The 15,000-nt window shown below is 43.7% G+C and overlaps 1 protein-coding gene across 16 annotated transcripts in view; it reads right to left on the reverse strand.

The window, feature by feature from the left end:
• The window catches only part of HDAC4 (histone deacetylase 4), a 233,794-nt gene that overhangs the window by 211,748 nt on the left and 7,046 nt on the right, over positions 1-15,000 (reverse strand). For all 16 annotated transcript variants that reach the window (XM_070133915.1, XM_070133913.1, XM_070133918.1 and 13 more), the window contains exon 2: positions 11,612-12,314. In XM_070133915.1, the coding sequence (XP_069990016.1) occupies positions 11,612-12,002 (391 nt within the window). In that variant the 5' untranslated portion in view covers positions 12,003-12,314. The remainder of the gene's footprint in view (positions 1-11,611; positions 12,315-15,000) is intronic.

Raw genomic sequence — 15,000 nt, forward strand, 5'->3', positions numbered from 1 at the left:
GAGAGGCATTGGTAACCTCTTTCCCTGAAGGAGACAGGATGTCTACCTAAATTGAATAGTCTTCCGCCTTAGCAACTACACCAGGGGGAGCACTGACGGCCTCCCTCCACCCCCAGTCGTCTCCCATGGCCCCTCCCCCTACCTGTAGTTACCTCCCTCCCCAAGCCAGGCGTCTCCCCCGGCCCCCTTCCACTTTCCCATGACAACGGTTATTATAAAATGATAAGGGTGATAAGCACAAGCCACCACCATCACCAGCAACGCTATCACTGATAGCCCTCGGATGTACACTTGAAAAAAGGTCTCATATGGTTAAATTTTGAACTTTCTTTTCTCATTCTACTTTTACCCTTCTTTTTTCATGATTCCCTTCACCGAATTTTCTTCCTCTCTCGCCACTGCCTTCCAGCGAAGCCGAGAAGTGAACCAGACTCGCCAAACCTGTTGTTCGGGCCTGTGTTCTTCTTCTCCGCCTCCTAGAAAACACGGATAAGCAAATGCAGCGATGCACGCATGCCCCGGTCCGACCTGCAGTACTCCCGCTAACCGGTACACCGAAGCACTGCAGGAATCATACGCACTCGGAGGCCCAGCGTGCTATATCGCTCGAGGAGGATTTAGATCAATCAAACACTCATTACAGTTTCTCCAACCGCAGTCATACGGCCGGTTTGTTGGAAATGTGCGAGGCCCGACCCAAAAAATATTCGTATACTTGACATGCATAAATATAGAAATAAATGCATATTTATCAGTCTAGACATGCATATCAACACGGCAAATAGATGGTTAAATGTATATCCACCAGATATATTAACAGATATACCTCTATTTCTGCATCTGTATTTATGAAAATTCATTGGTCGGGCCTGGCACAATTTTAACAAACCGGCTGACTCGGATCTCACGTGGGTGTCGAGGGGGGCTGAGCCGTGTACCATGACGGTGCCTGCCCCTTCGCAATGTCACTTATTGTCGACCTTTAAGCCCTCCATTAAAAGTCACTGAGCAAAAAAACAAAACAAATTAGATAAATTACCCCTACTGTCTGACCCGGTGAAATCGAATGAAGTTGCAGGGGTATTTCTGTCTGTCAGTCAGTCTGTTTACCTGTCTGTCTCTCCTTCTACTAAAAAGAATCTCTTTTCCTTCTTTCTCTCTTCCCACCCATTTTCTTACTCTTTATCCCTCCCACAGCTTCATTCCCTCTTCTAACTCGGTCGCGTCATGGAACTCTAATATCAATAAAGAAGGCAGATCCATTGATTTAAAAATGTACAACAGACAATAATCTAAGACAGACCGACAAGAGATACAGGGCATCGATAAGGAAGTGAAGCAGCATTACTGTCGAGTAGACTAATGATACTATTGAGATTATCTAACAAAAAAACTTAATCTAATGCTGGGGAGACGAGGAGGAGGAAAGAACAGGAGGAGGAGGAGGAGGAGGAGGTAGAGCAAGAGGAGGAGAGAGTAAGAGGGGGTGAAGGAGGAGGAGATAGAGCAAGAGGAGGAGGAGGAGGAAGAGGAGGAGGAAGAGGAGGAGGAGGGGGAGGAGGAAGAAGATAATGAACTATAAGAAGAAGAGGAAAAGGTACAGAAAGAGAGGGAGGGGAAGGAGGATTAGGAAGAAAGAGAAACGAAAAAAAACTAAAGAAACAAGGAAAAAAATCCCCCACACAGACACACAGATACCCAAACAGACAAAATCATGAACCCAATGATAAAAAACAACAACAACAAAAACAACAAAAAACCTAAAAACAAAAAAAATACTGAAAACGGAAAAGAAAAAAAAGGGACCGAGAGAAAGCGCCCTCTCTCCGCCACGACACATGTCCCACTGCCGATACAGGGCGCAACATAACCAGTCTATATCCAACATCCTTCAAGCAAGATGGCATTTCCTGTCCCGGGCTGAACCAACGAGAAAAAATATAAGATACTTCGAATATATGTTTCAGCTTCTGGGTATCTTTACTTGTTTTTCTCATTGTATCTCATTGTATCTTTTTTCTATATTTATATTTTATGTTCCTTTTTTTAGATTTACATTTTTTTGTTTTATCATTCTTTTCTATATTTGCATTTTTTTCTTGGTTTGCATAATTTTTCCTAGATTTACATATTTTATTCATTTCCGTCTATTTTTATGTGGCTTTTCTCGCTTTCATTTTTCTTTCTAGCCTATATTACTGTGTTTCATTTTACTCTTCCCTAGGATTATCTTTTTGTTTTATCCCAAGAATCTCAATCTCTTTCATTTCCTTTGCCTCTATTTCCCCTTTCGTTTACTTCTCTCCATCACATTATTTTCCCCGCTAAAAGGACGGAATCCGATAACTTTTCTCTATTCATTTATACATCAGGTATTCATTCACTTTTAAATTACGAGGAACAGGAAGTTTTGACCTGGTGACCCGTCTGGTCGCGGAGAAGAGGGAAAAAGTATAAACTTAGAGAAACAAAAAATAAAGACAATAAACCGTAGAAAATAGTTACAAAATACAATCATTTAACAAGAAACAGCATCAAGGCATCAAACAGCATAAACAATGAATATACATTAACTCTAAACACGAAACGGTATAAACAGCAATCAATATGAATAATCAACATCACGAACACATAACAGTACAAACAGAATATATAAAAAAAACAGTTAACCGTATACAGGAAATAGTCAATAAAAATAAACAAAAGTAACAACACGGCGAAGATAACAACACGAGGGTTTAGATAAATTAATCTTCTTTGCAATGTAGGTCTACAACTTGCCAATTCGCTAGAGATGAAATTAGATTCCTTTTCAATTATTCTCAGCTTAAGAGCCAGGAAACATAAAGAATGATTTTAAGGTTAGGTTGGTGCGTGCGTGCGTGTGTGTGTGTGTGTGTGTGTGTGTATGCGTGTGCGTATGTGTGTGTGTGCGTGTGCATAATGGTGTTTGTGTTATCACTGCACATTCTCATTACTTATATACGTATAACTGCAAACTCTCCTTTTTACTTCCTAAGGAGTATTAACGAATGGCAAATTAGCAGAGCAATAGCTTAAATAGCAATAATTATAATACCAGTCACAGAAGCGAGAGGAATCATAAAAACTCCAAAAACGAGAGACTAGCCACGGATAAAAAAAATGAAAAAAACTAGATAATAAACAGCTGGAAAAAAACAATTACAGCTAATAAAATAAACTCTTACCAGCATTAAAAAAAAATAGAATGACAAACACACAGAAACCGTCAATAAACACTAACTCATGAACAGGAAAATATACAAAAAAAAAAATATACAGTCAGATAGACAGATAAAAAAAAATACACAGCTCATAACTAACCTTATCAGAAGAGGAAATATAATAAAAAATAAATATTCAAATAGTACGATAAAAAAACATACAGTTAATGAGCTCCACCAGACCGCAACACGGATATAGAAAAAAGTAACGAAACAAATAGATAAATAAATACAGTTGATATACTAATCAAAACAACAACAAGAAAAAAATAGATTTATAAGTAGATACACATATAGAGTTAATAAACTGTACACATCACAAAAAAAAAATAAAAAAAAAAAATTAAGAAAAAAACATCACAGTCTCCCCTCTCGATCACCGATCTCGGATACCTGTTTTCGTCCATGTTCTAATTACGTATTTATTAGTATTCCTCTCTCGTCGTCTCTTCCTGTTCTCTCCCTTTCTCTGTTCTTTTTACTTTTCCCATTTCTCTGTATGTTTGTCTGTTTGATTTTCACTCGGACTGATTACATGACTATTTTTCAAGCTGAAAAAGCGTTTGAGAGAGAGAGAGAGAGAGAGAGAGAGAGAGAGAGAGAGAGAGAGAGAGAGAGAGAGAGAGAGAGAGAGAGAGAGAGAGAGAGAGAGAGAGAGGGGGAAGAGAGAGAGATGAGAGAGAGAGATGGAGAGAGAGAGGAGAGAGAGGAGGAGAGAGAGAGGAGAGAGAGAGAGAGAGAGAGGAGAGAGGAGAGAGAGAGAGAGAGAGAGAGAGAGAGAGAGAGAGAGAGAGAGAGAGAGAGAGAGAGAGAGAGAGAGAGAGAGAGAGAGAGAGAGAGAGAGAGAGAGAGAGGGAGAGAGAGAGAGAGAGAGAGAGAGAGAGAGAGAGAGAGAGAGAGAGAGAGAGAGAGAGAGAGAGAGAGAGAGAGAGAGAGAGAGAGAGAGAGAGAGAGGGAGCGAGAGAGAGTGTGTGTGAGAGAGGAGAAGGAAATAAACCGAGAAAGAAGAAAAAAAGGAGAAAGAAAATGAAGACAGACGGGAATCCGAGCGAGGAGCGACGAGGGAGCGTGGGTGATGGTGCAACATATCCACCCTCCCCCTCCCCCACCTCCTCCCCCCCGGCCCTCCTACATCATCCCCTTACCTCTAATTCCTTGCCCTCTCCAACACCCTACCTTCCCCCCGCTCCCCCTGCCCCCTGCCCCCAACCTCCCTCCCTCCCCTTTGTTCCCTCCTACCCAACCCCATCACCTCCTCCTCATCCCCTTCCCCCCCTCTCCCTCCTTCTCTCCCCCCGCCCACCTCCAACAGATCTGCACCCACCTGCGGAGTCACAGCTGACCTGTTACTAAGTATAGCCCACCACGCGCCTTCATTACCTGCCCAGGGAACATACTGGAGGGAGAATGGAGCTGCTGAGGGAACGGTCTCCTGGGGAAGAGAGCCGGTGGAAGAGGAGGAGGAGGAGGAGGAGAGGAAGAAGGGGGAGGAGGAGGAGAGGAAGAAGGAGGAGGAGGAGGAGAGGAAGAAGGAGGAGGAGGAGGAGAGGAAGAAGGAGGAGGAGGAGGAGAGGAAGAAGGAGGAGGAGGGGAGGAAGAGGAGAAGGTGGGGAAGGTGCAGGGGGGGGGGGAGGGGGAGTAGGAGGAGGAGAAGGAGGAGTAGGAGGAGGAAGAAGAAGAAGAGAGGAAGGAGGATGGTAGGAACAAAAGGAGGAATAGAGGAAGGAGAATGGAGCAGGAAGAGGAGGAGGCAGAGGAGAGAAAAAGAAGAAGAAAAGGAAAAGAAGAAGGAGGAAGAGGAGAAGCAAGAGAGAAAGGGGAGAGGAGGGAAAACGACAACAGGAGAGGGCGAGGAGCAAAAAGTGAGGTGGAAGAGATGTAGAGAGAAATATGGTAGAAGTAGGAATCAGAACGACGCTGGGACGAAAGGAAATGGAGAAACGAGGATTGGGATAGGAGGGTACGGTTAGCAGGAGAGAAGGGCTGGGGAAGGAGAAGGAGAGAAAGGAAATAATAATGATAGAGGAGAAACATGAGACGGAAGGAGAGAGGCAACTGAGGAAAAGGAGGAAGAGGAAAGACTAATGACAAAGGGAGAGAAGGAGAACTAGAGAGAAGAGAAGGGGATAGCATATATAATGAAAGAGGAAGAGGGGAATTCAAGAGAAGGAAGATGGAGAGAAAGAGAAAATAGAAGTTACAAAAAGGAAAAAGAGAGAAAAGGGAATTGAGGAGGATGAGGATGAAGAGGATGAGAAGGAAAAAGAAAATCTTTCGGCGCATATAGGAAGAATTTAAAAAGGATGAGAGTTGGATAAACAAGATAAGATAAGATAATAAGATTTGAATGGAATGATGAAATACATGATAACAAGGAGAGAACGAAAATGAAGGATAACAACCGAGAAGGATTTGAAAACACCCTCCTTACATCTACACACGCATCCACACCCACCCATCTACGCACACACACACCTACACAATCACACACATGAAGACTCACACACACACACCCATCTACACATGCACCTACATACACATCCACACCCGCCCATCTACGCACACATTTTTGCCAGTATTAAAAACAAACAAACACAGACAAGAAAAGAAATCTTAGCATGGTGAGCGGATGGCCACTCTCCGCTGCCGTGCCAAGATCCCTCAATCACTCTGCTGCAACACTGGCCGATTCTTCTGCAACAGTACAGCTTGCAACGAAAAAAAAACAACAACACGATACCGGAAGAATTGAACAAAACAACAACAAAAAAAAGCAAAAATATTCTAAGAAGAATAATGGTACAAACCAAAATAAGTAAATAAATAAATAAATAAAAGAAAAGCCCCGAAAAATAAACTCGTTTTTCCCCCGACGTTCTGCTCTGTTAACCACCGCTGCCACAACACGCCACGCGCCCTTTGCCCCTACCCATATGATCCATTTTCTGGGCGTTTAAACCTCTCGAACGCCTCTACCAACATTTCTATCATGGACAGGGTTACCAATACCACTATCGTCTCCCTCTCCAAAGATAAGAGTAAACTATACGCAAGATAAGCCAAGGTGATACTGTCAGTCTGGTAACACTGGTAAACAACCTTTATGAAGTCAGTGAAAGGTGTGGGAGAAAGAGCGTAATTCTGACAGGTTAGTGTGGCAGAAACCTGTTTGTGGAGTGATGAGTGCGTGCGCGTGTGGAAGGGGAGAGAGAAAAGGAGGGAAAGGGAAAAGGAGAGGCATAAGGTGTGAGAGAGGGAGAGGGTGAAGGAGAGGGAGACAGAGAAAGGGAGACGGCCAGGTTGAGGGAGTGTGTATGTGTGTGTTTGTGTTTGTCTGCGTGTGCGTGTGTGTCCGTCCGCGAGTATGTGTTTGTGCTGGTGCCCATGCATGTATTTTGCACGTGCTTATGCTTTAGCGCGAGATAGGGAGAGGGTAAAGGAGAGGGAGACAGAGAAAGGGAGAGGGCCAGGTTGAGGGAGTGTGTATGTGTGTTTGTGTTTGTCCGTGTGCGTGTGCGTCCGTGGGCGAGTATGTGCTTGTGCTACTGCCCATGCATGTATTTTGCATGTGCTTATATGCTTTAGCGCGCGCATATGCGAGTCCGAGAGCCCGCCTGCGCCTGAGCCGTTACAAGCTCACGTAAGCGCGGCGAGATTTCCTTCGGGTTTCGAGGAAGACGATTAGTAGTGAGCACACAACTCCTTCGCGGTCCTCCGCTCGTCACTCGGTTGCCAGGGCGAGTGTGGGACTCCTGCCCCTCCCTGCACCCCCTCACTCCCGCTCCCTTCCCTTCCCCGCCCGTGCCCTCACTCGCTCTCCCTTCCCTTCCCCGCCCGTGCCCTCACTCGCTCTCCCTTCCCTCCGCACATGCCCATCCTCTCTCTCTCTCCCTTCCCTCCACACACAGCCATCCCCTCTCTCCCTTCCCTCCACACACACACATTCTCTCCCTCTCCCTTCCCTTCCACCCCTCTCCACGCCCTCACTCCCTCTCCATTTCCTCCCCCTTAACATCCCTATCCACCCACCCCTTCCCAACATCCCTAAACCCCGCATTTCTTCCCTCCCTGCAACCCTACACTCCCTCTCTAACCTCCCCTCTTTCTCCCCACACCCTCATTCACTCTCCATACACCCCTATCCCTCCCCTCTTTTCCCCCTAACTCACCCCACTCCCCGCACCCCCCTCCCTCTCCCCTCTCCATACCCCCCTCTCTCTCTCCCCCATTCACCCCTCCCCATCCCCCCACCCCAGTGAACCTCAACGCCGGGGTCAGCGTGCAACAATCATGAGGTTTGAAGCATGAGGGTTGAGTGTGCAGTGCATGGAGGCAATAATTTTGAAGCGTGGGATGTCTGGGAAGCTTTCGAGTTATGAGGGAAGAGCGTGAGAGCAGTATGAGGGAGAGGATGAGGAAAAGAAGATTGGAAGATGTAAGGGAAATAATAGCATGGATGTGTGTATATATATATATATATATATATATATATATATATATATATATATATATATATATATATATATGTATGTATATATGTATATATGTATATATGTATATTTTATATATAATATATATAGTATATATAATATATATAATATATATAATATATATTATATGTATGTGTGTGTGTGTGTGTGAGAGAGAGAGAGAGAGAGAGAGAGAGAGAGAGAGAGAGACAGAGAGGAGACAGAGACAGAGAGAGAGAGAGAGAGAGAGAGAGAGAGAGAGAGAGAGAGAGAGAGAGAGAGAGAGCGTCCCCGTGCATGCACCTATGCAAGAGCGCACCCCACCGCCCCCGTGCATAAGCAATACACGCCATTCCCAATCGGCGCCCCCGGCTGCCTCCCCGTCGCCTCCTAAGCGCTCGGGTCTCGAGGAGTTCCGCCAAAGCCTCTTCTCTTATATAATTCTCTCTCGTCTGCTTACGGCCTCCTCGAAGGTCAGCTGGTATTCTTAGATATTTTTTACCTCGCTCCTTGCGTCACATTTGCAATAGCATTGGGGATTTTCACGCGATTTTCCTTGTCTTGAGCTGGATTAAAGTTTCTTTCCTTTTTGGTACTTATACTGCCCATGCTCTGCATTAACAATGATTAACATTGTTTAACATTCAAATCTTATACATACATACATACACACACACACACACACACACACACACACACACACACACACACACACACACACACACACACATATATATATATATATATATATATATATATATATATATATATATATATATATATATCTTTTCTTTCTTTCTTTCTTTTCTTTTTTTTTACCTGTTGAGTCTCGTATCCCTCAAACTTTTAAAACTATTACATAACTGATTTTTACATTAATAAAAAATGCAACACATTATTAATAATACTAATGATAGTATTAAGAATAAACTAATAAAGATAATGATATAATGATATAATTCCATTATATAATAATCATTATCATTATCATCATTATTTTCATCATTACTATTACTAATGATATTAATAATATCATTATCACTATTATCATTATTAACACTAATATTATTAATACTATCTTTAACATTTTTATCATCACGATCATCTTTATCTTTATCTTTAATATTATCACAAAAAACATAATAATGATAGGGATACTGATGTCGATGGTGGTGATGAAGACAATAAAGAAATGAAGACAATAAAAAATAAAGACAATAAAAATGAAGGCAATAAAAATAAAGACAATGAAAATGAAGACAATAAAAAATAAAGACAATATAAATGAAGACAATAAAAAATAAAGACAATAAAAACGAAGACAATAAAAAATAAAGACAATAAAAATGAAGACAATAAAAAATAAAAATAAAAAATGAAGACAATAAAAATCGAAGACAATAAAAACGAAGACAACAGAAAAGATAATCAAAGAGAATAGAGCTGGAAATCACGATGACTCTCCCCACCTTGTCAGCCTTAATAGAATCACAGAATAACTCCCACCGCAGTTGTGACGCCGTTAGCAATGACGACGACCTACCTCAACAGCCTTATGCAAGAGCCCTCCTCTCTTTCTCTCTCTTCCTCTTTCTTTCGCTCTTCTTTCTTATCCTTTCCGCCTTATTTTCTCCGTCTTTGCTAGTTTGTTTCTTTTTCTTACTTTTTCTCTTTCTTTTTCTTTCTCTCTCTCTCTCTCCTTCCTGACCTTGATACCTTACTCCCTCTTTCCATTTTCCTCCTCCCTCCCTTTCCCTCCATCTTCCCCTCCTTCCCTCCATCTTCCTCCTCCTTCCCTCCATCTTCCTCCTCCTTCCCCTCCATCTTCCTTCTCCACTCTCCCTCTTCTTCTTCTCTCCCTCCCTCTCCCTCCTCCTCGCCTTTCTCTTTTTCCCTCTAACTTCACAAACGCCATTTGCACAGTACGAACCAGTGGATAACTAGACAAAAAAATGGATAGCAAAGAAACGTAGACAAATCGATAGACGGAAATGGTCATAAATAGATAAATAGATAGACGAAGTACTGGAAGTAGTTGACAGATACGAGAAGGGGACCAGTAGATAAACAGATAGACGGAAAGGGCCAAAAGTAGATAAACAGATCGAAGGAGATAGCCAGAAGTAGATAAACATATAGACGGAGAGGGACAGAAGTAGATAAAGATATATAAATGTAGACGAAGGTGGACGGAATGGACCAAAAGTAGATACACAGATTGAAGGAGATAGCTAGAAGTAGATAAACATATAGACGGAGAGGGAGAGTAGATAAAGATATATATAGACAAAGATGGAAAGAATCTAGCTAAGAAAATAAAACACCAACTCATTTCAAACAGTCCCCAGGTAAACAAACAAGCCTAAAATGAAAAACAAAAATTCAGTCTGAAGTCCGTATCACACTAGCACTTTTTCCGTTATTTTTCTGCGTTTCCGAATGAACTCCGTATGAAAATCATGTAGACAAGCATGGCGCTATCGGAGTGAGGTCCCGGGAATCACACGAACATTCCCATTCATATTACGTTATTTCAAAGAAATATGATGATGTATACTGTATACACGAATGTTCTAAAATATTAGCTTAAGTTTACATCCACTCATCCTATCTAACTTATTAATAGCACAAGATCAACACGGAAATTAGTCAAGACGGAAACGGTCGTAAAACATCTTGGTCTGGGAGGCGCTCCGTTAGCAGACGATCCCAGCCGAAAGCCCCAAATTCAGACGGAACCCCAGAAATTGACGGAAAAAGTGTTAAAACGTGATCGGGCCTTTAGGGAAAAAAAATCACAGCAATACCCCAGCGCACAGCGGCGTAACGCGACCCACTTTTCTCCCGCTGTACAAATCCTTCCCGAATGTTCCCGAACGTTCGATCCTTGACGGAAAAGTGGAGAGAAAATAAATACTCGCGAGAGTCCTTCGCGTTAGGAAGATAAAAGTTTTATAGTTATTTTCTTCTCTTTCTTTTGGCGATTTTAAAATACATTGAATAAAATAGCCAAGTACATACTTTGCATGCGAGAAAATAAAACGAGTTATGTAACGCGGAAATACTATCTTATAACAGGACTGAGGCGGAGATGGGTCATGTGTCAGCAGGCCCTCCGGCGCTCCAGGGAGAGGGGGAGAGGGGGAGGGAGGGAGATAGGGAGGGAGGGGGAGGGGGAGAGGGGGAGGGAGGGAGGGGGAGGGAAGGGGAGGGAGGGAGGAGAAGGGGAGGGAGAGGGAGAAGGAGAGGGAGGGAGGGAGAAGGGGAGGGAGAGGGAGGGAAGGAGGGAGGGAGAGAGGAGAAGGGGAGGGAGAGGGAGAGGGAAGAAGGGAGGGACGGAGGGAAGGAGGAGAGAGAGAGGGAGAGAGAGAGAGAGAGAGAGAGAGAGAGACAGAGACGAAGAGAGAGAGACGAGAGAGAGAGAGAGAGAGAGAAGAGAGAGAGAGTGAGAGAGAGAGAGAGAGAGAGAGGGGAGAGAAAGAGAGATAATCCATGCTGTTCGGAGATCTCGATAATTCGTAGGAATAGCATAAAGCATTCCATTATTTCTATACTTTTGGAAATTCCAAAAGCCTTCGTGATATTTCCAGCAGAACTGTCAAAAAAGAGAGAGAAAAAAAAAAAAAAAAAAAAAAAACTGATCGATTCTGAAAAATATATCACAGTTTGCACACCTCCAGAGGCTATGGCGCCTAAGGCAGAAGGTGTACCGGCAGAGAGGGTGCGAAAGAGGAAAGGAAAGAGATAGATAAAGTAGAAAAGTATTTAAAAGAAATAAACAGTTACAGCTAACAAAGCCAGTTGACAGATCGAGAGAAAGCCTGAATATACACACACCCTCAGTTCACCACCTTGCAGATCAACATTTAGATGGTCAAGATGAAAAAAAAATCTTACCTGTAGCTAAGTCGGTCTGCATCGGGGGCGTAACCGAGGTCTGTGACGTCATATTAGGGGGCGGAGTCAGCGCCGGGGGGGAGGGGGAGAGGGCAGGGGGAGTGGGTGGCGTACGCCGGTGATTACGAGACTTGGGGATCGCGACCGAAATCGGCGGCTTCATCTCCCTCTTTATCATGGCCTCCCCGACCCCCGCTCCCTCGGCGTCACCTGGGGGAGCGGCGTCCCCCCCGGCGGCCGACTCCAGACCCCCATTGAGGAGGACAGCGCAGTGCTTGAGCGGGAGGCTGTGGTTGGCGCTGGTGGTGGTGGTGGTGATGACGGCGCTGGAGGTCGGCGCGGTGGCCTGCTGGTGGCTCGTCTCCGGCACTTCGGGGATCGCCACCAACATGCTGGCGGCTCGGAACTACTTCACACGGTTAGAATTTTTTTGAAAATAAAATAAAAATAACCCGATATAAAACAGGTAGAGAAATAGATCTATATATATTTCTAGGCGTGGTTCACTGGCGAGAGATCTCTTTCCCGATTCTCTCTCTTTCTCATCTGGACTTAAAAAAAAGGACGATGACACGATCTCGTCCCTGGCTCGACCATGACCTGTCACGTGATCACTCGAGTCTATTTCTTTTTTATCTTATTCAACACTATTTTTCTTTATCCTGGGTCTCTATTCTACGCCACGCAATCTACATCTACATTTCTGGAAGAGACAGGAAAAAAATACATTACTTTGGGATGATAATGTTGAGGTGAAAAAGTGTCATGTATGAAGCGCAAAATGTGCAGGATGTGGCAGGGCTACATGACACAAATTCTCCCACTTTTCCGTATCTCTTCCCTCCCTCCCCCTTTCTCTCTCTCTCTTTTTCTCTCTCTCTCTCACTGGAGATGTTTCTTTTTTCTCGCCCTGTGCAACCGACAACAATCAGTTTCAACAGATGAGCGTGCGCAGATGTGCAAACCGCAGCCTCTTTCAAAAACAAAAGTTATTTTTTTTTTATAACTACAACTAAAGTGCATTGATTCAATAGCAAATACTCCGATGCATCCGTTTCTTTGTTTGTGTTATGCTGTTTCTGTCTGTATGTCTGTCTGTCTGTCTGTCTGTCTCTCCCCATCACACCGAGTCCCACCAGTCTCACTTGACCTCTATTTTTTTTAACAGAACCCACTCGATTGTATCCTTGATGCATTCCTTTTTCTTCGATTTAATATTCCCCACCCCCTCACCACCCTCCTCCCTCTTTTTTTCTTGTTACCATCTGCCTCCTTCTCTCCTTTTCCTATCCTATCCCGCCTCCCCTTTCTCATTCTCCTTCCTTAGTTTCTCTTCCTCCTGCGACTCCTTCCTCACCTCATCATTATCATCATCTCCCTCGACTTTTTTTCTCCTTCTCTCTCTTCAAAATCTCCCCTCCCCACCTTATATTCTTTTCCTCCTCCTCCTCCTTTTCCTCCTCCTTATTCTTTTTCTTTTTCTCCTCCTCTTTCTTCTTTTTCTTATCCTTCTCCTTCTTCTTATTCTTCTTATCCTCCTTCTTCTTCTACTACTACTACTGCTACTCCTCTTCTTCCTTCCTCCTCCTCCTTCTTCTTCTTCTTCTTCTTCTTCTTCTTCTTCTTCTTCTTCTTCCTCCTTCTTCTCCTTCTCCACCCCTTCCCCCAACCCCCACCAAGTACGAATCCCCTTCCACAGCAACCAAACACGGCTTGCAAACGTTCGAACTCGTCGGAGAGGCTTTACCCTTTACTGCTCGTTCAGTGAAGCGAGTATCTTTTCCTCGTTAAGAAATAGAAAATAAATACAACGGAAAATGGATTTCATTAATAAACACTACCATGCCGATAAACATACCACTGACGACGCGATCGGAATTTCGGACCCGATATTTTTTTTTCTCTCTCTCTCTATCTCTCTCTTTCGCCGCTGCTTTCCGACTCCACTTGGACGTAAATATATGGCAACTTTATGGAAGCGTTCTGGGAAACTCTCTCGCTCCTGGTGGTTATCCCTTCGTGCTATTTATAAACACGCAAATGCACGCACGCACGCACACATACACACCCACACACATACACACATACACACCCACACACATACACACACACACACGCACACGCACACACACGCACACACACACACACACACACACGCACACACACACACACAAGAACGTGGGATGGCTCAAACAGTCCCGAACTTTCCAGCCGGCAACATGCCTCCCGCTCTTGTGATTTTTACTTTTATTCGTCCTTTTTCTGCTTTTATCTGGTCTTTACTTCTTCTTGTTCTCCCTTTGGATTGAGGGCGACCGCGAGACGGACTGTGGGGAGAGGGGAGAGGGAGGGGAAAGGTGGGGAAGGGAGAGGGGGAGGGGGATTATACGCTTAAAGGAAGATGTATATAATTAGATGTTTGTTTTTTAGTTGTTCTTTGCTCTCTCTCTTTCATTTTTTCTCTCTGTTTGCTCCTTTCTTCACTGTCTTATATCCCTTTTCAATACCTTTCTCTTTCCTTTTACCTTTCTTTCCTCTCACGATCTCTTCACTGCTTCTCTCTCTCTCTCTCTCTCTCTCTCTCTCTCTCTCTCTCTCTCTCTCTCTCTTTCGCTCTCTCTCATTTTCAATTTCCCTTTCCCTTTCCCTCGCCCCCCCCTCTCTCTCACCCACACACGGCAGTTTTCAAGACTTTATTACCAATACCATCTCATATTTACATATATACAAGCACATCTATCTATCTATCTATCTGTCTCTTGACTTATTTTTCACTTATCTAACTACACCCTACTTAATTCAACAATTCCTTTCATTCGTAACTAAAAAATAATAATAATAATAACATAAGCCTGACTAACAGAAAAGAATGACATTAAAAAAAAGATGAACACAAATAAACAGAAATACACGAATAAGCAAATGGCCTTGGAAGCTCTATTCACGGTGTTGAAAGAAGCTAAAAACAGACCTAATTCTTATTCGCCAAACCTAAGGATTCCAAGTACCCCTCCCCCCCCCCCCACCACTCCTTTCCTTTGATACTCTTTTCATTTATTCCTTACTTTTTCTCCTCCTGTTTCCCTTCCTTCTGCCCTTTTCTTCGTCTTTCTTTCTTTTTGCTTCTTCCCTTCCTACTCCATTATTTCCTTCCACTACCCACTCCCTTCCTTTAATCCCTCGTGCGTCCCTCTTTTTCCCTTCCATCTCTTTACTCCCCTCCTTTCGTAACTTCCATATCTCTCTCAATCTATCCTTCCTTTACTCCTTTCTCCTTCATTTTTTCCTCCCACTCCCCTTCCCACACATCTTTTCCTACCCTCCTTCTCCCTTGACTTTAGTCCTTCTCCCGCCCTATCCACTTCCTATCCTCACTCTCTCCCTCCCTC

This window comes from Penaeus vannamei, chromosome 19 (genome assembly GCF_042767895.1).
Source record: "Penaeus vannamei isolate JL-2024 chromosome 19, ASM4276789v1, whole genome shotgun sequence".
Taxonomy (NCBI): Eukaryota; Metazoa; Arthropoda; class Malacostraca; order Decapoda; family Penaeidae; genus Penaeus; species Penaeus vannamei.